This window comes from Lissotriton helveticus, chromosome 6 (assembly GCF_964261635.1).
Source record: "Lissotriton helveticus chromosome 6, aLisHel1.1, whole genome shotgun sequence".
In the NCBI taxonomy this organism is placed as follows: domain Eukaryota; kingdom Metazoa; phylum Chordata; class Amphibia; order Caudata; family Salamandridae; genus Lissotriton; species Lissotriton helveticus.
Genome location: NC_136067.1, coordinates 2,040,425,386 through 2,040,451,105, shown reverse-complemented (window position 1 = coordinate 2,040,451,105; position 25,720 = coordinate 2,040,425,386). Strand labels below are relative to the sequence as shown.

Sequence of the window (25,720 nt, the reverse complement as noted above, 5' to 3'; positions counted from 1 at the left end):
TGAGCTCTTTGAAGTGGTTTTGAAAATCATTTAACAAATTAGTTGAGTCTTATAAGATGTGTAAAAATTACCCATAAGCCAAGTTACATAGATAGAATTTAGGACCATACTGCCAGCTGAAAACAACTTTTTGGAGTGTTGCTCCGTCTTCTTAGATTTGCAATCATATGGAAATGAGCTGGAAGTCATTTTACTGGAGCAAGAAGCTTACACAACCAGGCTATCTGGTGAAGGATGGGTCGACAAGATATCTGGGTCACCAGGTACAGGCTTATAAGGATGAGCTATTTGTCTGGATACAGCAGTCAATGTTTTATTTTTTTCCCAAATAGCTAATATAGGCTACAAGAGGGCCTCATTAAAAGGAAGCAGTGGTTGTGCAAAGTGAGAGGTGGAACGTAGCGCTTCAGTTAGATTAAATGATTTGACCTCCATCGATGGGAGTTGAAGGTCAAGCAGCTCTGCTGCTTTTCTCATCACAGTATGATAAGAGGTTACTTCAGGTAGAGAACAAATTATTTACCTTTGGTAAAGCCTCATCTGAGACTATATCCAGCTACAGATTCCTTACCTTTGAATTTCCTAGGAGTCAAATTGAATCCAGAAGATTTTTCGTGAGCAGTAGCCCTGCACACTGGTAGGTGGGATTGATCAGCTCCGCGTGCATGGAGCTGGTCTAGACAGTAATGTTTGGTGACAGCGTGCAAGGAAGCCCATGTTGCTGCTGGCAGATGTCCAGGATTGGAACTCCGCATGCTAAAACAGTGCTCGCAGCTTTAGCTCTGGTGGAATGACCTTGCAAGCCTTCAAGGGGTTGCTTCTAGAATTTTGATGCAGAGTATGTCCCACCGAGAAATGGTTTGCTTCAAACCACCCGACCTTTCTTTGCACCAACATACCCAATGAACTGTTGGTCGTCCACCCGGAATTTTAGTGTGTGGTCAAGCTAGAATGACAGCGCCCTTTTTGGGTCCAGATGGTAGAGTTGCTCCTCTTCTTTAGAGGGGTGTGAAAGATATAGAAGGTAGGCAGGTTGATGGGACTGCCCTACATGAAATGGGGTGACCCTTGTGCGAAGCACCACTTTCTCAGGAATAATTGAGAGGCAAGGCGGCTTAGATGATAAGGCCAGCAGCTCACTCACTTTACAGGCGGATGTAATTGCTACCAGGAAGGCTGTTAGTGTTAGGAGCCTGAGGGGGCAGTTGTGGAGAGGCTCAAAAGGCACACATAAGAAAAGTGAGAACCAAATTAAGGTCCCACTGAGGCATAATGAATGGTGAAGGGGAATAGAGATGGATGAGACCCTTCAAAAACCTATGTACAATAGGGGATTTAAACAAAAAGGGTTAGTCAGGCAGCCGCAAGCAAGAAGTTAGACACAGCTGCGAGAAATATCCCTTAAGTGTGCCCAGAGCAGAGCCCTGAGCAAGACTTCAGAAAGGGCGCTTTCTCTATGTGCTGCAGAACTTCCCCAACATTATCCCCGCCGCTTATTTCACCGGATTGGAGGCCATTGTGCGAGAGCTATTATGGGAGGGACGTGCCCCAGGCATTGCCCTCAATAAATTGACGATGGGCTGGTACGATGGAGGCATTGTGTTGCCAGACATAAAGCTATATTATCAAGCTTCTCAACTTATTGCTGTCAATAAGTGGGCGCATGGGGAGCACGATGACCCGAACTTTCGTACTGATCGTTGGCTCTTGGGAAAGGGTGGGTATAATTGAGATCTTTACGCAAACTCCACCTTACAGGGCCCACGGTGTGCACAGTAGAGATATGGCATGGAGTCAACAAAAAATGGGGTTGGAATAACACACCCACTAAGGCCACTCCACTCTGGGAGCCTGACATGCTGGGCCAGCTTAGCAGGTGCCCTGGTTTTGATAAGTGGGACATGATGGGGATCTTATCTGTAGGAGACATGTGGGTGAAAGGTAAATTGGCATTGTTCGAAGACATGCAGGTTAAATATTAATTAGCTCTCAAACGGAGGCTTACCGGTACCTACAGATTAGTCACCCCATTACTGCTGCCCTGCCCAGAGACAGTCCTTTGACCCAATCCACCCCACTGGAGGATAGACTGTTAATAGACCATATGCCCACTAAAGTCATATCCCTTACTTACAAGAAACTACTGAACAACCGGCCTGACCCCATGACCCGGTTGCGCCAGCGCTGGGGGGGGGGGGGGGCTAGGAGACATTGAAGAGGAGGACTGGCGTGATGCCCTGGCGTCCCCATGAGAGGTGGCCATTCCACAGCGCCGGCGCCTGGTACAACTGAAAATCATACAACAGGTCAATTTTGATGCACGCACCCTGTTTAAGATTGGCAGACGGCCGGACCCTCTGTGCCCTTGGCGTTGTAACTTGCCGGGTACTTTCTTTCATATATTGTGGGAGTGCCCCAACAATTCAACTGGGTGGTCCATTGCAAAACGAAACATGGCTCAGAAATGGGGGGTGGAGACGGCCTCATGCCTAAGAGACTGGGCAATCGACAGACAGGGCAATGATTGCCGAGAAATGGGATCACAAGTGGGGGAGGTGGAACAAGTATAGAGGCGACCTATGTGTAACCCCTACCATCGAATTGCAGCGAGATTGACGCCTCCTTCTAGAGGTCTCTGGATTTGAGGGCACACTCCCACCCTGATGTACCTATATGCTTGCCCTATTGTATGCAGCAGAGGGGGGAGAATCCCTACTGAGTACAACATTATGTCCGAACGCAAGTTGTTGTCAATGTTGTTAATGCTTCTCCCGCTCTTGATGGAAGGTGTGGTGATGGACTCTGCACTTGACGCCCTTTATTGGCTGTATGTGGTGCGCTTTTACAGAGGACTCCTACAGTATGTTATCAATGCACTGTACCTTGCCCTTTTCTCTTTCAATAAAAAATTGTTTAAAAAAAAAAATCTTCAGAAAGGGGAGGATTTTTCTGCACACCATGCCACAATTGTTTTCAACCAGCAGGCAGGCATATACCATCTTGGTGGTGGGCCGCCTGCCTGCCAAAGTGACATTACAGACTTCGGGAAGATGGTCAAAAGATTCAAATGCCGCTGCCCAATTTCTACGCAAGAAGGCAGAGAGTGGACGGGTTTGGGTGGAGGACCCCCCCCACCATTCAAGATCCGCTACGCATCGAAGGCTGAGTTAGTCTGCTCTGGCATTCAGAGAGCCCACCAGGTGTTGAACCACCAAGGATATGCTGTGCTGTTCCAGCCATGTCCAGAGGCGCAGGTCCTCATGCCAAAGGGTCCACGACCCCACCCCACCAGCTTGTTTCAGTTCCACATGGAGGTAGCATTGTCTTTGAACACCTGTGCTGGCCTTCCCTTGATGGAGGGGAGAAAGGCCAGTCAGATTGCATGGAGCTCCAGCAGGTTGATGTGGAGTACAGATTGTGCCAGAGACCTCTAATCGCCAACTCTCCCAGATGGCCGCCTCATCCAAGGAGTGACATCTATCACTACTGTGAGATCTGGCTGGGGAAGGGAGAGGGTCTCCTTCTGACCCAATTATGGTTCGTGAGCCACCATTGCAGATCTTTCGCAGCTCCCTCCGAGATCTGGACCATGTGTGAAAAGTTACTCTGATGGTGTACTTGTTGAAACTTCAGGTCCCACTGCAGAGCCTGCATATGCCATCGGGAATGAGTTACCAGCAGTATGCAGGAGGCCATGAGTGTCGACAGCTCCAGGGTCTGCCCCACCAAAATCCAGAATAGAGGCTGAAACATCGGTTATCATAGCCTGAATATCCTGGATTCGCTGCTCATGAGGATAACCCTGAAACTGCACTGTGTCCAAAACAGCTCCAATGAAAGGGAGTGTCTAAGAGAGAGTCAGGGTTAAATTCTGCAATTGATAGAGAACTCCAGTGAGTGCAGGAGGTTCTCCGTAGTCTGGAATTGGGAGACTATAACCTGGGGCGAGCAGCCCCAGTCGTCAAGATCGGGGAAGACCAGCACCCCTGATCCCCGCAGATGAGCTGCAACCACCGCCATCACCATCACCATCACCTTGGTGAACACCTGAGGGGGGCTTGTAAGGCCAAAGGGGAGCACGGTGAACTGAAAGTGCTTGTGGCCTACCGTAAACCGCAGACAGCGCCAGAAGCAGGCAGGCCGGGAATGTGGAAATAGGTGTCCTGCAAGTCCAATGCTACCATATAGTCTGGATCCAGGGCAGGCAAGACCTGAGCTACCGTGGGCATCTTGAATTTCTCCTTTTTGAGAAAGAAGTTGAGGGCTCATAGATCCAGGATAGGAAGAAGGCCTTTATCCTTTTTGGGGAGCAAAAGGTCTGTGGGCATTGCATCCTCGTCCATGCAAAGGCTTGGGAGCATGTGCAGCTTGGTGGCTGGGAGGAAACTGGCATGGATGGAAGCCCCTTCAGTTGTCACAAGACGAGGGAAAGGCGGATTGGGGGTGATGTGCCGCTGCCACGAGGCCCAAAGACTTGGCCAAAGCCCAGGAGTCCTTAAAGCGCTCCAGCACCAGATCTGCCTGGTTTCCGCAGAGATGGGTGGCATCGGAGGGCATGTACGTAAGGGAAACTTGGACATCCCCGAAAACCAAGTCACCCCCAACAAGGCGTGGTGCCTCAGGGCCACTGTCACTGAAACCCCTCTGCCCAGTGAGTCAGTCATGTCCAACCCACAGTGAAATGTAAACTCAGCTGCGTCCCTCCTGTCGGCAACAGCCTGGGAGAGGATGGCCCGTGCCTCCTCCAATACATGTGGCAGCACTTGCACAACTGTGTCCCACGGTGTTCACAGACTGCAATGCTAGGCTGGCAGAAGACCACATTTTCTTCCCAAAGATTCCAGCCATTTGGATTCTCGGTCCGGGTGAGCGGCAGGGAATGTGCACTGGGAAGTGGAGGTTTGGGAGAGGAAGTCTGGGTCCCCTGGCACGGGGGCGTTGGTGGTAGGAGATTGTCCTATTCACAGGAGACCCTGTGTTGGGTTTGTATCAGTTCCCCAACAGGTCATCAGTGAGGTTAGCATTGAACAGGAGTAAGGGTTCATATTGCCAGTCTGCCTTTTCCGGCCAAAGTGGCTGAAAAACTAATGAATACCCAAATCTCCATCTTTATAGAAGACCACCATCGACTCGACGATACCCAATTTGGTTTTCGTAAGAGCCACAGCACTGAGACTGCATTGATCAAAGCATCAGAGGAAATTAGAGCTAACCTTGACCAAGGAGGGACGGCAGTTCTCATCCTGTTGGACCTATCGGCCGCATTTGACATGGTCGATCATAACATCCTGATCGACCGTGTCACTGCAATGGGAATCCAGGACAAAGCCAGAGACCTGCTGTTCTCCTTTCTCTCCAATCGTACCCAGATGGTCACATTGGGCAACTTCCACTCCCAAATGACGTTACCGAGCGGTGTTCCACAGGGCTCATCCCCAAGTCCGACGCTTTTCAATATTTATGTATCGGACCTAGCCAGAATCATCAAGTCACATGGGATGGGCCTAACATCGTACGCAGATGATACACAGCTGGTACTCGCTATAAAAAACAACGGAGAAAGCATAGCAGCCAACTTCCAGCAAGGCATGTTGGCCATCAGTAACTGGATGGCCAGCAATTGCCTTAAACTCAATTTCGACAAGACGGAGGTAATGATCTTTGGTAAGCTCTCTCCTATCTGGTCAATAAACTGACCTTCGCTTCCTATGCGAACCCAACAGTCTCTGCCTCTTTCAATAAACTTAAAATCATTAAAAAGATCCTTCCGTACCTCCCCCCTAATTCAGGAAGGACATTGGTTACTGCCTTTGTGATGTCCGCCCTGTACTATTGTAATGGACTCTTTGTTAACGCTCAACAAAAAGTCATTCAAAAACTGCAATCCGTACAGAATGCCGCAGCCAGAATGTTGTCAGGTACCCCAAAATTTAAACCCATTGCACATGTAATTAAAAAGTACCATTGGCTCGCGGCGAGGAACCGAATAAAGTTTAAAGCACTGTGCATTGCCTACAAAGCTTCTCGAAACCTAGGAACACACTTTCTCCTAAGCTCTTTAGCCATTCATACCCCCAACAGGCCCCTTCGCTCTTCCAACGACTACCTGCTGGCAGTACCAAGGACCAAAACCGCCTCCTGGGGCGATCGACGCTTTGTTGTCTCAATAGCAAAACTTTGGAATTCCCTTCCTCTGGAGATAAAATCCTGCCAAACATTTTTGGCGTTCAGAAGAAAAATAAAAGCTCGCCTAATTAATCAATAATTTTTCTCCTTCACTGCCACGTCCGCAGCGCCGAGACGCCCATGGGCATTTGCGCGCTTTACAAGTTTCATAAATAAAGAACAAGTTACTTACCTTCGGTAACGCTTTTTCTGGTAGATACAGTATCTGCCTGTGGATTCCTCACGTTGTGAATATCCCCCTTGCGCAGGCAACATTCGGAAATTCTTTTGTAGCTTCGCGCCGACGTGGATGACGTCATAGAGGCACGGCATCGCACGCGACTCCGCTGACGTCACAGACACTACAATAGGCCTACGCCGGCGTGATGACATCAGTTCCGCCCTTTTTTCCGTGCCATCGAGGCACACGGACGGACCAATGACAGTAGACATATACACAGTATACGCAGTACAAATATCAAGGAAACACACACAGTGTGAAGCAAATGCAATAAAACATTTGAAATAAGCAACTCCTTGACAATAAAGTAAATACATTACAGTAACTCTGGTATAGAAGAGTGGACAACGGGGAGGCGGGTGGGTCAGTGAGGAATCCACTGGCAGATATTGTATCTACCTGAAAAAGCGTTACCGAAGGTAAGTAACTTGTTCTTCTGATAGATACATCTGCCAGTGGATTCCTCACCTTGTGAATAGAGTCCCACAGCAGTCCCCACTCCCGGAGGAGGGTGTCCACTCTTCTAAACCAGAAAATCCTGGAGGACAGAGCGAGCAAAATGGCTATCCCTCCTCACCTTAGTGTCCAAGCAATAATGCTTTGCGAAAGTGTGGAGGGAGGCCCAAGTAGCCGCTCTACAAATGTCCTCAACAGGCACACCTCTAGAAAGAGCAGATGTTGCAGACTTAGCTCTAGTAGAGTGGCCTCTAATACCCTCTGGAGGATCATTACCAGCCAAAGAGTAGCAGATCTTTATACAGAGGATGATCCATCTTGAAAGAGTTCTTTTATGTACCGTTCTTCCTTTCTTGCAGCCAGCAAACCCAACGAAGAGCTGGTCATCCATTCGATAGTCTTTAGTTCTATCAATATAAAAACTCACCGCCCTCTTGGGGTCCAGACGGTGCACCCTCTCCTCCTCCTTGAAAGGGTGAGGGAGAGGATAAAAGGTAGGGAGAGGATAAAAGGTAGGAAGGGTAATAGATTGACCTAAGTAGAAGGGAGACACCACCTTAAGGAGAAAAGCAGCCCTGGTCCTAAGAACCATTCGATCAGCATGAATGGTCAAGAACGGGGGCTTGGAACTAAGAGCTTGAAGCTCACTTACCCTCCTTGCCAAGGTGATCGCAACCAGGAAGACTGTCTTAAAAGACAAAAGCCTCATGGGACACTTGTGTAAGGGTTCGAAGGGAGAACCCATCAAGTAGGTTAATACAAGATTTAAATCCCACTGAGGAACAACAAAAGGAGTAGGAGGGAACTTATTAGTGAGTCCCTTCATAAATCTCAAAACTACAGGAGATTTGAAAAGAGACGGCTGGTCCGGCAAACAGAGAAATGCCGACAATGCCGAAAGATAGCCCTTCACCGTAGCAACAGCAAATCCTTGCTGAGCCAAAGAAAGAGCAAACTGTAGTATATCAGATAAATGGGCTTTCAAAGGTTCAACAGATCTCTCCCCACACCAAGAGACAAATTTAGCCCATCTGTAAGAATAAATGGACTTAGTGGAGTCACGGTCTAGCCGATAATATGACATCTACCACATCGTGTGGGAGAGAAAAGGAGTTCAGGTTGCCCCGTTCAATCTCCAGGCATGAAGGTGTAATGTCTGGAGGTGGGGGTGTAGAACCTGCCCCTCCATCTGAGAGAGGAGGTCTGCCCTGAACGGGAGACGGAGCGGCGGGCGAGAGGAGAGGTGGAGAAGGTCTGTGTACCACACCATTCTTGGCCAATCCGGGGCGATCAAAATAACTTGGGCCCGGTCTTGGCGAATCTTCCTCAGAACCAGAGGAATCAAGGGTATGGGAGGAAACGCGTAAAGGAGTTGCGAGTCCCAACTCAACTGAAACGCGTCCCCCAAGGCTCCCTGCATCGGAAACTGGAGGCTGCAAAATGACGGGCAGTGAGCATTCTCGCGAGTGGCGAACAGGTCCACCAGAGGAGTCCCCCACGTCCGAAAGACGTGACAAACCACCTCCGGGTGAAGCCTCCACTCGTGGTCGGCCGAGAACTGCCGACTGAGACTGTCTGCTCGCACGTTCAGAACTCCGGCCAGATGATTTGCCATCAGACAAATCTGGTGGTCCTGAACCCAGGACCAGAAGCACAGAGCCTCTCTGCAGAGACACTGCGACCCTACTCCTCCCAGCTTGTTGACATACCACATCGCGGTGGTGTTGTCCGTCAGGACTTGCACCGACAGACCGCAAAGGGAAGGGAGGAAGGCCTCGAGTGCCAGACGTATCGCCCGCAATTCCAGAAGGTTGATGTGAAGCAACTTTTCTTCTGGAGACCAAAGACCCTTGATCTCCAGATCCCCCAGATGAGCACCCCACCCTAGAGTGGAGGCATCCGTGATCACTGTGGCAACCGATGGAGGCAGATGGAAGGGCTTTCCTTGAGACAGATTGCTCTCCACGCTCCACCAAGACAGATCCACTGCAGTTTCTCTGGAGATCCTCACTGACTCCCTGAGATCTCCATTGTGCTCATACCACTGCCTGCGGAGGCACTACTGGAGCGCCCTCATGTGCCAGAGTGCATGGTTGACCAACAGAATGCATGAAGCCATCAGACCGAGCAGGCGAAGGACCTTCAGGACCGGAACGACTGCTCCATTGTAGAATAAAGGAATCATTTCCGGTATGTCGCGAATCCTTTGAGGTGGAGGGAATGCACGACATACAGTTGTGTCAAGTACATAACCTATGAACAGGTTGCGCTGGGAGGGCACCAGGTGAGACTTGGGTACATTTATCGAAAAACCCAACCGGTACAACAACTGAGATGTCTCCTACAGATGCTGGAGCACCTTCTCTGACGACTCCACCTTGATCAGCCAGTCGTCCAAATAGGGGAATACTGGAATCCCCGACCTTCTGAGATGTGCTGCCACCACCGCCATCACCTTGGTGAAGACTCGAGGCGCAGTAGTAATTCCAAAAGGAAGGACCGCAAACTGATAGTGTTGCGATCTCACCGTAAAACGGAGATACTTCCTGTGCGACTTCAGGATTGGGATGTGGAAATACGCATCCTGCAAGTCGAGCGACACCATTCAGTCTTCTTACAGCAATGCTTGAAGAACCTGTGCAAGGGTGAGCATCTTGAATTTCTCTCGTCTCAGATAGAGATTCAAGATCCTAAGATCCAGGATTGGACGAAGCCTGCCATCCTTTTTGGGTATCAGAAAATACAGGGAGTAGCATCCTGACCCCTTTCCTGCTCTGGGATCACCTCTTTCGCAACCTTTCTTAACAGTGTCAGCACCTACTCCTGCAGGAGTAACAGATGTTCCTCCGTGCAAAAACCTTGGCAAGGAGGGTAATTGGGAGGGAATTCCCGAAAGGGAAGGGCATACCCATTTTCTACGAGATTGAGAACCCAAAGATCTGATGTAACCGATTCCCAATCCCGTAGAAAGTAGGTAAGCCGACCCCCCACCGGACCCACATGATCCTGAATGGCGGGTCTAGGGCTGCTTTTCTGAGGCTGGGGGGTTAGAGGAGATAGAGGAGGAAGAGGCTTGAGGAACTCGAGGCCTAGCTCTTTGCTTTCCCCTATAAGATCTGTACAAGGTGTGCTGCTGCTGCTGCTGCTGCTGACCTTGCCGATAGTTGCGAAAAGGAAGAGCGTCCAACACCTCTGAACTTCCTGGCTGAAGAACCTCTGATTTGAAACCCTAAAGACTTAGCAGTTGCTCTACTGTCTTTAAACCTTTCCAAGGCCGTATTAGCCTTCTTGCCAAAGAGGCCAGATCCATCAAACGGCAGATCCAGCAAAGACGTCTGAACATCTGCCGAAAAGTTTGAAGATTTCAGCCAAGCCGATCTCCTAGTGGTAACCGCAGTGCCCATGATACATGCCACCGAGTCTGCAGTGTCCAGACCACTCTGTATCACTTGGCGTGCCGCAGCCTGTGCATCTGATAGAACCTCCTCAAAATCTCTCCTGCTGTCATCAGGAATCTTAGGAGTTAAAGTTCGTATAGTGTCCATAAGAGCATGCACATACCTCCCCATAAGGCAAGTGGCATTAGTTGACTTCAACGCCATACTTGCAGAGGAGAAGGTCTTTTTAGCCACCTGATCTTGCTTCTTAGCCTCTTTGTCACCAGGGACCTGAGGAAAGGCACTCACATTCTTTTTGGAACAGGCTGCCTGTATGACTAGACTCTCAGGAGACAGATGAGACGTCAGAAAAGCAGGGTCCTCAGGTGCAACCCTGTATCTTCTCGCCACACTCTTGGATACTGCAGGAGCTGACAGTGGTTTTTTTCCACACCTCCATAATAGGTTCCGTTAAGGCTTCATTAAACGGAAGCAATGGTTCCACCACAGAGCTAGGTGAATGCAAAACTTCAGTAAGAAGATTAGACTTAAACTCCACTGTTGGTAAAGTCAATTGCTGAAGTTCTGCTGCCTTCCTCATCACCACATGATAAGGCTGGACGTTCTTTGAAGGCGTATCAGAGCCGGATGGTAACTCCCACTCAGGAGAAGAATCCAGACTACCAGCATCAGCCAGATCCTCAAAACAATCATCCTCCAGTTCACCTTCCTCCATATCAGGACGAGACTCCAAATATCTTTTCTCCTTCAAAAGGCGTTGAGCTTCCCTTCTGAATCTCTTCTTTACACGCTTCGCAGCCGGATCCACCAACGGCTCCGACGGAGCCGGGATCGACGTCGGTATCGAATCCGAAGGCCCAGTGGGATGCTCTCGAGGTCGATCTGGAGCGGGCAACGCCGGATTTGGCGTCGACGACCTCGGCGGAGCCGGGTATTGCCATGGCGGCGTCGGAGCCGCCATAAAAGGCATGAATGGAGCAGGAGGATAGGAGTGAGGGACTCCTAAATTGAAGGCCAGAGGACCCATGGGACCCGGAGGTGCGCCAGAGGGGTACCACGCCCTAGAAAAGACGCCATACATAGCGTTTAAAAACGCTGATGGGTCCTGGCCTGGGGCTGGGAAGGGACGCTGAAAACCCTCAGGCTGGTCTTGTGGAGGGTTCGGATTCGGCTCTTCGACAGGCGCAGAATCCACATCCACCTGAACCTCCTCCTCATCTCGGGCAGAGGACGGCGCCGGAGACGGATTCGAAGCCGGAGTCGGCGACTGTACCTGCGACTCCGAAGGCGAGGCCTCACCTTCATGATCAGAGACATCCAGCGTGACCACCTTGGAACGTACCTTCTTCGGTGACCTCGACCTCGAGTCCGACTCCTTACCGGAATGACGTCGGGACTCATGCCTCTTCTTCTTATGTCTCCTTCTTGACTTCGAAGCATGGTCTGAAGCAGACTTCGAAGACGACTCCTCTCGAGATCTGGATCTTGACTTCGATCTCGACCTCGACCTCACCCGTCGAGAGCGAGACCTCGAAGATTTTCCCTTGCCAGCCTTCAGCTTCGCTACCAGGAGTATGGTCTCTCTTTCTCTCAGGGCCTTCGGGTTCATCTTCCGACAAGATGAACATCCATCCACATCGTGGTCAGAGCTCAAACACCAAATGCAGTCCTCGTGCGGGTCAGTAATGGACATCATTTTCCCGCACTCCCTGCAGGGCTTGAAGCCAGTCTTCTTTGTCGACACCGTGAAGAAACAAGATACAAAGAAGCAGAAAACTAATAATAAGGTAATAAAGTCACCAGTTGGCTACTGAGATTCCCGAAACCGTTAGCGTCGTCGACGTGTAAAAAAGGGAACTGATGTCATCACGCAGGCGTGGGCCTATTGTAGTGTCGGTGACGTCAGCGGAGTCATGTGCGATGCCGTGCCTCTATGACGTCGTCCACGTCGGCGCGAAGCTACAAAAGAATTTCCAAATGTTGCTGACGCAAGGGGATATTGACAAGGTGAGGAATCCACTGGCAGATGTATCTATCAGAATAAATAAATATGGAGACACCCAGTTGCAGCACCTCCCTCAAGATGTTGGTTATGACTCCCTCGAGGGCAACTGAAAGACAAGGACCTCAGCCGCCCTCCACACCACAATTGCATATGAGGCTCCCTCCTCTGTAGCCAGCCACAGTAGGGGGAGAAAGCATACCAGAATCTGGAGAATATCCAGTCCATTGGCCTCTAACCAGTTCCTCACACTAATCCATATTAGGGTACTCTTCATATGGCTGGTATTCTTCAGGGTCCAGTGACCCCTCCCATTCCTTCCCGACTCCTAGCCCATGGGAATAGGGCTCAGGTTCCAAACTATGAAGCAAAAGTCCTGCTGGGGTCTGACGAAGTCTGCATCGGGTGACATCCATCCGGCTCTGTTTCGGCAATCACAATGGGAATGATGCAGGGATCTTCTGCATCGGGACAGTCGCCGGGAAGGTCGAGGTGGCACAACTGGCACCGGTCTGGATCCAGGAATATATCCCTCAGGGCCCACCGGGGCCGGAGACCCCACAGGGCCAAAAGGCGCATCAACGGGGTTGAGCTGCCAAATCTTGAGGTGCATGGCTCATAAAACTCGACGAAGGTTGCTCCGGATCCCAGAAAGTTGGGGAGACGTAGAGTTGGCACAAGTACAGGCACAGGCTCCGTTGAACCAGGCCTCGAATGCAGATGCTCCTTCAATGGAGGAGAAGAAATGGAAGGCTACTTCGACTTCTTGCACCTCTTACCTGAATGTCCCGAGGACTTTGAGTGGGACGATGCCTACTTCGGACTCCGTGAACAATCCTGGGACCTTCCCCTTGACCTCAAATTTCACAGACGCATGCCAGGCCGCCATGAGTTTAAGGGACCACTCTCTCAAAGCCTTCGGTTCATGGCCCGGCAATCGGAGAACAACTTGTCGTGGTTGCATTCAAGACACCACAGACAGACGAGGTGCAGGTCTGTCACCGACAATCAGTCAGTGGCAGGCTCTATAGGGCTTAAAAACTTGTTTTCCTGGATGACATATCCTACTACACCAGGAGGAAAAACCTCAAAAACTCATCAAAAACACCCACAAAATACAGCCAAAAAAATGACTGAGGGGTAGCTCTTCTCCAGATATGCGCTGACTTGATGCGGAAAGAAAAGAATGGACGTCAGCGCACCTAGGTGATGCCTATATAGGTGCTGCAGACATCACTTCTGGCACAGACGATGCAGACGACGCACGTGGAGCAGATCAACGCCACCTACTAGCGCGCAGGGGTACTGCTCACAAAAAAAATTCCAGGACCAGTCGAACGCCTGGGAAATTCAAAGGTAAGTAATCTGCAGCTAGAAGTCTCTATCAGAAAAACCATTTGAAGAGAGAAGTTCCCACTCCAGAGAAATGTCCAGATCAATAGCCTCCCTTAGACCTTTAAAGTCCGGGGTCCATTAAAAGGTATTTTTCACCCCCTACAGAGGAAGTATCATCTTGGGGTTCTGTTTCCCCAAGGAAAAACCTCTCTTCCTCAACCGGCCTCTGTGCCTCTCTTCTAGCGTGATAAGTCATAAGAGTATATGACTCTTGACAGTGGTTCTGTCATTTGTGGCATTTAAGGCCTCATTTGTGGCACAGCAGGCGTCTGTTGTGACAGCGATATATTGCACATTTAAGGGGATGAAGTCGGAACACACAGAATTGACTTCAGTGTCGTCATTTATGGACACCACTGACATCTGGTTTGTAGGTGCCCAAGTGAGTGGAGGCAATAGAAGGAAGAACGCAAATGGTGTCTGTTGGCAAAGCAACAGAAAGCCTTCCATAAAATATGCCAACTGTTCCATGTGGCCAATCAGCACACCTGAGGGGACAATTGCTCTGTTAAAAATATTGAACACAGCTTTCAAGAGAAGAGATGGATCAGTACAAGACGTTGGAACGTCTGGGAGCGGGTGTCCAAACTGCCTTGGATTCAGCGCCACAGGAGGAACACTGGCTGGAGCCGGAGTGGGTCATGAGTGCGGTCAGATGAAGCCAATGGAGCTGAGTCCACTAAAGTCGCTGGCTCGAGTCGATGGGGAGTAAGATACCAGATCTTCCTCCCCATCTGGCTGTTCTTGTTCAGACGCTAGAAGGAGTCCAGTCAAAGCCCTCAGAGACTTGCTACTGGAAGACAGACGTCAGGAGTCATGGTGTATTTTCTTATGCTTAATCTTCGATAATTTTAAAAAAGTCAAGTAATGGAGATTTGGTTCTTGGACAAGATTTTTGAAGTCCAGGTTCATCCCTTGCTCTGGCCATAAATATCTTGGCCTTGTGCTCTCTCAGTGCCTTGAGATGCAATTTCTGATAAGAAGTCACAGGCGCGATATCGTGGTTGGATCCCAGACACCATTGGCAGATACTATGAAGGTCCTTGATGGACATCTGGTTGTCACAGTTTTGACACTGCTTCAATCTGATTGTTTTTTGTGGGGACTTAACATCGAAACCCTCACCTAATAAAGAAATTGAGAAAACATTGTATAATGAATTTCTCATTAGGTCAGTTGGGTCCCCCAGATTGCGCCGATGGCGAAGAGTAAAAGAGAACTGACATCAGCACGCCAACTGGGGTATTTAATGGCTCCAGTAGTGTCATATGGGGCTACATGCAGAGTCGAAATGGAGACGGTGCCATCTAGCAGTGTGGGACAGCTATCAAACATTTTCCAGATCTAGTCTGTCGTCTGGGATATTCTAAAGGTGAACAATATGCAGGTAGAAGTATCCATCAGAAAGTAAAAGCATTAGCACTTAAGAGGTTAAAGCCCAAAGCTAGAAATACTCTGCAAACAGTAAACTGACAAATTAATAGAGACTTTATCACAAAGTAGGGCACAGTTCTTTTGGAATTTAAGCAGAATATATTGAAATATTGTAAGAATTTTTTTTGCAGAAAGTGTTGATCATAAACCTTGACATATAAAGGGGAGTTTAGTCAGCTCATCTGGGAAGCAGTAGAGTAAATGAACCTCTCTGAGATTAGTAACAACTAACACAATCATATAATGTCAAAAGCAGATGGTGGAGTATAAAGTTTTTATGCAACACACAGGGGGACGGGTAGAGCGACATGTCTGACGGGGGGCGGGAAGGGCTGGTGATGGGAGGAGGATGCGGGGGGAGTTATTTTGTTAGTCTATTAAATGTTGGGGTGATCTAGAATATGCTGACGGCTGGAGCAGTAAGGTTTCGATAAACTAGACTGAGTCGTAGATTGCAAATATCCTAAGCAATGTCGGCTAGATGGACAGTCACAGGAAAGTGGGCGGAGGCGAAGACATCGACGAGGAAGAAATTATTATGACGGTGTCATTATAGTTGCTCACGTTGCTTCTGACTTTAATTTACTGTGCATTATAACCTCAGGGTATTGACCACTATGTAACTGTGATAAATGAATAAAATCGGTTTACAAAAAATGGTGGAGGATCAAGTTTTTCTGTGCACTACCCAAAAGAGAAAAAAGTAACATCAAACTTCTGGACCGGCACAAATGCGTTACCGGACAACATATTTCTCAGAGCAAAGATTCTTTTTCAAGGTGGAAACAGTTTCTTTGCTAGAAAGAAAGTGGTATTTTCTTAATCTGGAGGCCAAGTATAAGTGGAGAGATTCATATCCAGACAACAAAGAAACCAAGACACTTGAGCAAAGCACAGTGATTTGACTGCATAATAAACTAACTGTGTTTAACATCCACTGGTGATAGAGCCTAGATAACAAGAACGCACTTTGCAAAAATTAAATATGAGGGATCAAAGGCATTCAAAACCATGGTGTTAAACAATTCCCAAAAATATTTTTTACCTCCTTTTGTGTGTAAAATGATTTTGATATAGTGCCTCCTCGCATCAGCCAAACATCTTTTAGTTAAAATGCATAGGTTATTTGAAAGCATTCATTAAAAAAAAAAAAATATTTAAAAATATATTCAATACAAAATATCTAAAGCTGATTTGTTCAAGTGCGAAGTCTTTACAAGTGGAATAACAATCAGAAAACTTCTCTTAATTTCCATAATCCAATTACAGAAAGCAGAGTCCCCGTGACTGACCTTAGAAATCATTTTTATGGGTGGAAAATATGCACAAACACAGAAATAAAAGAGTCAACAAAAAAGCAGCAGAGAACAATAGTGTAAAATACAGAAGAAAGTTTATTTTACATTATCAAAAGACAGGGACAATATGAACACATTCAAAAGTTAACTGTCACAACCAGGAAAAATATCAGGTGAGAAGAACAAACGTGTTAGAAGAGTAATACAAGAGTAACAATAACAAAACAGCACAAGTTATAGTGACAAAAGCGAAGATAAGTTTGAGAAAGTAGATTTCAGTGAAACCATGAAAGTCAACAGTTTCAACCTAATACAGAGACTGAACACCCTCTTTCTTGCAACCTCTATATCTCTAGTTAGGGGATATGGAAGAAATGTAATTCAGGAACATGTAGTGTAACTGTTTAAACATGTTTATCATAAAGGTAAAAAATGGAAATGCTGCTATCTGACCAAGGATACTTTATGAACTTGAAGGCGATCTAAAATGCCGATGCTTATTGTAAATGCATTTAAGCAGCATTTATTAAGCAAGTACCACAGAGAAGCAATGGAGTGTTAGCCAGAGGGAAAGGGATTCAAAAGAGAACGGTCTCTTCCACATGCTATTGCTCCTAGACTCGCATGAATGCCTATCCTGCAACCTCGTGGATGGAGCCAAAGCAGTCAAAAACATTTGCAGTAATTATAGTAAGACTACAGAATCCATTTAGCCTCAATAGCCTATTCAAACATATGTTTCAGTAGTAAAGTTTCCTTATGGAGCTAGAATAAATGCCAGTGGATCTAGGAAAGATGCCTATATAAATTACCTTTTTCAATAGGTAAAATATCCTGCACCAAGGGTCTTCATAGAAAAATACAGAGGTGTGAGAATTGTAACTGGAGAGACAATATCCAAACAGTACAACTAACTAAAGTCATGTACAATATTGTCAGTTTGTGCAATTTACAAAACAGGTATATATAAAACTGGATTTTACTAAATGTATACACTAGTTGTCATTTGTAGTCAGACGCTGGTAATATTGACTAGGACACCTGGATCCCTTTAGCTTTCATAAACTGTTCATATTTTTCACGAGTAAAGCTTTCTCACGGAGCTTGAGTGAATGCAAGTGGCTCTATGAAAGAAGTTTAGAAGAAAAGCTAGTGTCAAAGTGTTTTCTGGATTTTGCTAAAGATACCCAAACATATCACAGTTATAGCCCCCTTTTTGACTGAGCTCTTGAATTAGAGGTTATTGGTTCCTCTTCCATCTGGTGGCAATATATGCCACAAGCACCAAATTCCTACCATATATAGTTTGCACACATTGTTGTTGCAGCAATCAAGAAACTTAAGTGTGACTGACACATTATGTTAGACATATTTTTCAAACGCAATTATGCATTGAATGTTCCAGAGGAGAACAATTCAACAAATTCATGGAACCGTCTGAATTACCTTCGTAGCATGTGGTGTAAAAGACTAGTCAACCGCCGTATCTCTAATTATCTATTAAATGAATAACTAGCACTAATTAGCAAAAACAAAAAGATTCATCCTACATTGAGGAATGGATTCCAAAAGGAACCCCCGTATATTTAGATAAAACCACACCGAGACCTGGCGCGAAGGAACTGCCATATCCCCATTTAACAGTCCATGGCATCAGATGCAATCGTAGGGATAAAAAAAAATGATCAAGTCTTAATGCCAGACAGTGATGATGGTAAAATACTTTAGATTTACACCCTACACTAGATTCCACAGGACCCAATAACGCTGGTGTGTGGATGACCATCTGCCATAGACACATAAGGCAAACTTGAAGGCGGTATGTTACAGGAATAGGAAGTTTCCCTTCCTCCTGCAAGGCAGACGTTTTATGAAAATGGGCTGGAGCAATTGTCAATATTTCATACTCTACTAGTTACTTCAACTGATTCAACAGGCGGAAGTACTAAAGGTTCCACAAAACACCTTTCTTGCTAAATATTATTTTGGAATTATAGGCGATATTCTTCTGCTGATTGATAGATCTAGCCAAGGAATGTAATGATCTTAAACAGCCTGGTTGGAGAGATCCCCTTCTCAAACAATGATTGGACTCTAGTTAGGCATGCTGCTGCAGGGAGTAATTTCTTCAATATCTGAAAGCGCCTTTGGCAATATTAATTTGCCATGTCAGAATATTAGTCATTTCAGATGCAGAAGACCGCGTTAGTGGATCTGATATACAAACAGCCAAGTACGTATCACTATTAAACTATTTTTAAGCTATTTACTATGTCTCACAATCAAAGGATTGTGTTCCACAAGAGAAAGGTCTTAGGCAATCCCAACACATGTCCCAAACTCAGTTGCAGAACATCACAGCAACAGTGTGGTCTTTAGGCTAAATGTGTGCACATGAAAACTTGTAGAAAAGAGGCTGGCTGCAGACATTTAAGTGGAAGGCTGCATCCTGAGGTGTTAACTGGAGAAAGAAGCTGGGGTCCAGCCTTTATTGTTGCCTGGGGCCTTGATGTTGAAGACATCCTTTTAGGAAAATCGCAGTTAGGGTTAAGGAGCACCTTTAACTTTTATTTTTCCACCTGGAAAATAGGTTTTGCGTGGAGAATCACCTTCACCTCCATACCCATAAAAATTATATTTTGAGGAAGTTTCACAATCAATTTGCATCTTCAATTAAGCCTTTCTGGCACTCGGTGTAGGTGCATCATTAGGTGCAAAAACATTTGGAAGGTTTGTCAAGAGCCATACAGCAATTTTTTGGTAGTTTACTACTATTGCAAGGGCCAGCACTCTGCCCCTCTTACAGGAACATCTACGGACCCACCCAAATGCTAAAGAAACAAACATAGAATTCCCACTATAGCTGCAAGTTTGTTAAATTCCATCTCTGGGATTAAATAACATGAAATCTCGATTCAATAAACCAGGATCTGACAATGGTAGCACCAGGTGCTTCTATAGAAGCCTTAGTTCAGTTTTATCATAATGGTTTCCCCTAGACTCCATCCACTCCCCTTGCTGTTCCTCTTTATACATGTTCACCAATGCTTTGCTTTGTATACTGCGATTTTGAATACTAATGATACTTAACAACCCTTTATTAAACCTTAGCAAAATGTGAGTTAGAAACATGTCCACGTATAACCGGCAGATATTTTAAGGTGATCATTTCTATGTTTTATATTGCTTAGAACTAAACTTGTCACTTCTTTACTAGCCAGTCTCAAAAATAATTGTAAAATAAAAACATTATGCTTTTAGCATTTTCTTTTTCCTATTTAACTTTACAATGAATGCAACGATAAGATAATCAGTTTTAACTGCAAACATATTTTGTAGATCTAATATTAGCAATGACAATTGGAAGATGAAACATTAATAACATCAAAAATGTTGTTTGTTACATCAGTTGCTGAAACATTGCCATCAAAACGATTTTGGAATACACTAGGTGGTCCAGGCTAATTCACGCCGTACCCATTTCTTACAGTAATGTTTTCTCTTCTGCACAGCAAAGACCAAACCGCAAGTTCACTGAGCTAAGGATCTTACATATGAACCCGCAAGAAATCTCCAATGAGGGGCCTTATAAAGTGGACAGAGAGAAAAGAAGTAAGAACAATTCACCAGTGAATAACAGACCTGTAGACAAAGAGTATACTTACTTCATCTACAAAGGGAGCTTGGTGAAATTGCACACAAGCATACAAGTTCCTTTAGGTCACAAAGGTGTCTCTGTCACTAGTGTAGAATCCTAACTTTTTACATTTTTCTCCATGCAACCTCCACAGTTATACGATACTCAATACAAGATACTGCAAACAGAAGACCCTGCATAAGTCTTTACAAACAAAAAATATTGTATTCGAAATTGAAAGCAATACTTTTTTAAGGGTGACATTCATAAACAGTTTAATTCTTTCACTGCCACATAATGAAGGCTTCTTTGGATTTTTCCACATGTCAAAATTGTTCAGGTGAAAGGAAAACAAACAATACTAAATTGGATCATAGATCTGAATGTCCTACTTTAAATTGGTGAAACATCAATGCTATTTCTAGCTAAAGTATGCTTGCATGGAAACGGACAATAAAGAGATTTTCTTTCATAAAAGATTCATGAAGAAAAGGGGTCAAAGATATTAAAGCATCACTAAACCTAATAGCGACATATACAAAACGGCAATCACAATAACATGAAACACACCCAACGGTCATAATAAACTTTCCTCATCTTTCAACAACATATTTTCTGTTGTTGCTGCCAAAAAATATTAGACTATACACCTACTTCGAAAGAGGTATTACATTTTTTAGGAACAAATACGTTTGCATGCTTTGCAAATATCAAATAAACATTAATATATAAACTAACATGTTTATGTGCACATACACACACAACTGGTAACACAAAGATAAAGTGCATGACAAACAATGACCAAAAAAGGACACCAGTAACTAAGAGTGTCAAAATGACCATTAGTGTGTGCATTGATTCAATCTCCCTGTCGAATATAGCTGTACATTCCACTGTATTTGCATTCACAACATTAAGGAGCCATGGAAAGGCATGTGGGCTTTATGCATGTGGACCAGCAACTGCATAACCACCTTAAGGCTCCACAACATCTCTAGCTCTTCATGACCTCATCTCTCACATACTGTCATTTGCCCTTTTTTAACCATTCAAAAATATTTTATTTTCTCATTCATCTCAACACTATCCAAGTATATATGCATTCCCTTGTATAAACACAAGACCAGGATCCTACAAGATACACTTTTCTAGCACATTAGTACACACTCAGACAACGTCTACAACAGGATTCAAAGTGATCGTGAATACCAACTTTTGCCCAAAGATTGAACTTTAGCTAGGTCCCTCGGTAATCTCTCTCTCTCGCTCTCTCTCAAAGATCGCCATCCTCCTTCCTTGGCTACATCTCTTAAGGCACAGAAAAGTATCACATAAATTACAATCTACATATTGTACTGATCAGTCTTAAGCAGGCAGAGAAACAGACAGTCCTAGCTATTTCCCAGGCTACTGAAAGGAGTCCTTAACTGTAGTCTTTGTGCAGCGGTCTCTGGAGCAACAAACATCCATTGATAACTGTCAGCAATATAAGTAAAAACAAAAAAGCAATCAGCAAAAATATTAAATTATTGAAATCACCTTCCCATCTGCACTCTTGCGGGAACAAAGGTTTATCAGGGCAACAGTGCCCACAACTTTGAAAAAAGATTCACATATCATGTGTCATTAAAATTGTGTTCCAAAGAGTAAAAAAATATGTAGGCATGTAAGCAATGATCTGAAAGGGCCAGAAGCTAAACCTGCAGCTTAAATGAGAAGTGGTACTGGCATGACATAATAAATCAAATGAAATTACTACTATTCAGAAACTATAAAAATAAAAAGATGAAAATAGTCTTTGGGAATTGCAACCACAGTAGTAATCCAAAAGAAGTTGCACTCTAAAATAATATTACTCTAAACATTTTCCATTGATTTGATTAAATAAATATGACAAAATGCTCAACTTTTATAAGAACTTCTTTGTACAATAAACATTTAACAAAATGGTTTGTGCACTAGATCGCAATAGTATATACATTGTGTTTTGAGGTGCAATCCTTTAACTCTGCAACAAGTGGTCTTCATATACTTCCACTATTCTTGCAAGCGATAGGTGAGCCGCCCTTTCCATACATCAAATGATTGCTTGATAGGAAGTGTGCTCTCAACAACATCCACAGAGTCATCTTGAATCCAAGATGAGGGTAAAAGTCGTCCGTCTGCACTGTAGCTACTGATCAACAGAATGGACTAGACTAGCTTAGCCTTTCTGCGATGGCCAACAGCAGGAGCGTCTCTGCCGAGTCTGCTGGTCTTCTCACTCAGGAAACCCAGAGAGGTCATGCCAGGGTGAAGCAAAGGAGAGAGTCTTTTGGTCAAGGCCTTATTTAGAAGGCTTGGCTTTGCCATTGATTGCAAAGAGGGAATGAGTTTAGAAAGACTAGGAGGTTGGATTGGATACAAACCTGACATGCTGATAGAGGCTGGGAGCGAACAACCGCCAAGGGCCGAGGACTGAGATCGTTGAGAAGAGCTTCTTGCAAAACCGGCAGTGACGGAAGGGGAAAGCTGAGGTGAGGGTGCGTAAGAACTTGGGATGCTTCTGCTCGGACTGCCAATGGAGGCTCGCAGTAGGGATTGGTGGTGCTGCCGCCGCTTCTCCTGGGCTCTTGCTTCTAGGAGTTAATGACAATGTTCAAATGTAAGAATAAAGCCAACTGAAGAAAATATTCAGAAGCCCATCTCTCAAAATCGACATCATATCCCTTAATCTATGATTAACAATAATATCTTAGTAGGAAAGGGGGGCTGTAGTATGAGACTATCAAATTACATACACACACACACACATATATACACACACACACACACACATATATACACACATATATATATATTCACTGAAAAAACCATAGGTTTCAGGCACGTTATAGTTAGAAATTAGCTTTTAAAAAACCTTAGAAACTCACTGAAAAACCGGAGGTTTCAGGGGCGTTATAGTTAGTTGAACATTACACTCGTACAAAACCATAGAAATTCCCCGGTTATAGTTAGATCAGCTAACTATAGCCCGCAATGCACTGCTGATGACGTCACATATTACATCACTCATGACATACCCATGACATCACTGATGACATCTCAAATAACATCACTGATGACATCCAGTGAATGTGTGTTTTTCTGAAAATTAAATATGTTTTACATATGTATATCTCAAGGTCGATGGAAAAATAAATGGGTATATAAGTGTCTAAATGGATGATTTTTTTTGTAAAATTGATTGTATAACTGACTAATTAATCGTATCTTAGTGAATACATGGGTTAGCAAGTAATGTTTAAATATGTACATATCTGTATCAGTCTCTCACTTTGTGTATAAGTGGCTGCATGGGTTGGTGAGTAGCTACATGAGTGTCTATATGGGTTATTTTTTATTAGTTGTTTTTTTGAGTATCAGTATGAGTGTCTGGAGTGTGTATGGTTTAGCGCATAGATGCATGAATGAGTGACTCACTGTTTGCATGTGTTCAAGACAGCATGTGTGTTGAACTGCATGGGTGGATGAGTGTGTGTATGTGTGTGTTAGTGGGTGAATGACTGTCAATAGTGTCTTTATGAGTAACTACATATGTTTTAAACTAGTATATGTGAGTTTTGGTGCATATAAGTGAGTATATGCGAGAGTGAGAGATAGGAAGAGTTTCTGTATACATAAATATGTGTTTCTATAAGTGATTGTTTAAGAGAGTAAGTATTTGTACGTTTCTGTAGAAGTAAGTGTGGTGGTGTGTGTATAACTGTATATGCAAGTAAATGGATGTTTGATACTTTATTTGCATGTGTGACTATGTATGTGAGTAACTATGGATGAGTGGCGGTGTGCAACAGGATGTATAGGTGTATGAGTACATATGGTGAGTGAGTACATGTATGAGTGAGTACATGTATGAGTGACTGTATAGGACTGTTGCTGAATGAGTGGATGTGTGTGTAGATCTTGGAATTACTGAATAGGTGTGTTGTAACTGGTATTGGTGTGTTCATTATTTTGAAAATGTTAGTTTCTATTTTTGAGTGAGTGTATCAAAGGTTATATTAGGGTGAGAGGAGGTCTGTCACTATCACAAGCTCTGTGGTGCTTACTGGAGGTACATGGTGGGCTAATTGGACCCAGGGACTCTCAGAATTAAAGGGGACTTAATTCCCCAACGTAAAACGCGCCACAGGGCGTGTTTGCACACGTCACCTCAGGCCCGCCCCTCCGTTCACCACTGTGTAAACACGCCCTGTGGCCATTTTAAGTTGGGAGATTAAGTCCCCTTGAATCCTGAGGGTCTCTAGGGTCGAACTAGCCCACTAGGTACCTCCAGTAGGCGCCACAGAGCTGTGTTGCAGAGAGGTGTAAAAAGGGGCACGGCCTAGACCACCCCTCTGCAACGCAGCAGCGCTTACTGGAAGCACCTGGTGGACTAGTTGGCCCCCAGGGACCCTCAGGATTGAAGAGGAATTAATTCCCCAAGTTAAAATGCGCTGCAGGGCGTGTTTGCACACGTCACCTCAGCGCTTCATTTTTTTATTTACTTCCGGTAGGATCCGCGGATCCTCCGCGCATCCCGCGATTTAAAACAAAAAAAATTGGGGAGCCCTGGGGGTCCCTGTGGGACCCCCTAAGCAGGCCTAGGGGGTCAGGGTGTTTCTACCCTGCCCCCTTTTCTTGTTTTGCGCTTAGTTTTTCTGTTTTCTGCCAACACTTCCTGGTTTGGAGTGTTGACAGCCAATTAGCATGAAGCTCGTGATCGGGAGGGTGCGCAGATCTTGCGCGCCTCTAGATATCGATATTTTTTTTATTTTGATTTTCTCAGCAACTACTGAACGGATTTACACCATTTAACAAAAAGAGTTCTTTCGAAACCAAGGGCTACCTTTTTGCCAAACTTGGTGTAATTCCGTTCAGCAGTTCGGGCTGTAGCCGCGGCTAAAGTTTCCTATGGGAAATTGCATGGGGAAAATATGTTTTGGGACCCTCCCTTTTTTCTCGGCCCCCGCTTGCCGAATTACCCCGAAATATTCAAGATCAGAGCGGGCCATACGTTTTGAAAATTTCGCGAAGATTCGTCAATCGGCGCCAAAGTTAGTGGGAATAGAATGTTGCGGTTTTCCTATGATAACTAGGTCCTAACTATAACTACCTACTGGCGACCGCCAGTAGGTAATATATATACACACATATATATATCCATTCGGACATTCCTCGAACTATCGCCAAACAACTTACCTGCAAGACTGAGTATGCAGTGTATGTGATGGAGTGTCCGTGTGGCCAGCAGTATGTTAGGAGTACCAAATTGCAGGTCCATAAGCGGATACTCCAGCACATCAGGGCTATCAACACCAACGATGCCGCGTACCCGGCACTTCAAAGAACATCACGATAATAAAAGCGAGCTATTGCAATATTTCGTGATAGATGCCGTTGGTCCTCTGAGAAGAGGGGGCAACAGGGAGGCGATCTTACGAGCCTTAGAAACCAAGTATAGCTTGGAATTAGACAGTAAGACCTCCTCTGGCCTCAATGCAACTGAAGATTTCCACACATGCCTCTAACCCACCATAAACTGTTTTATTCCATCTGTCAGCTTGGCCTTATTTTTTGAGTTTCTGGGGAGTCACTGAGCCAGTTGTCCCAGCATAACATATGAAATGCATTTCTATTGCTGGGACTCCAAGCACCTTCACTCTGGTTCCG

The 25,720-nt window shown here is 45.3% G+C and overlaps 1 protein-coding gene across 7 annotated transcripts in view; it reads right to left on the bottom strand.

Moving 5' to 3' along the window:
• Positions 1-25,720, bottom strand: part of AGBL5 (AGBL carboxypeptidase 5) — a 482,741-nt gene that overhangs the window by 186,018 nt on the left and 271,003 nt on the right. For 4 of the 7 annotated variants that reach the window (XM_078650056.1, XM_078650058.1, XM_078650055.1 and 1 more), the window contains exon 13: positions 22,435-22,644. The exons of 2 other annotated variants lie outside the window; for them this stretch is intronic. In XM_078650056.1, coding sequence (XP_078506182.1) covers positions 22,435-22,644 — 210 coding nt within the window. The remainder of the gene's footprint in view (positions 1-22,434; positions 22,645-25,720) is intronic. One more of the 7 variants, XM_078650057.1, reaches the window with a different exon arrangement.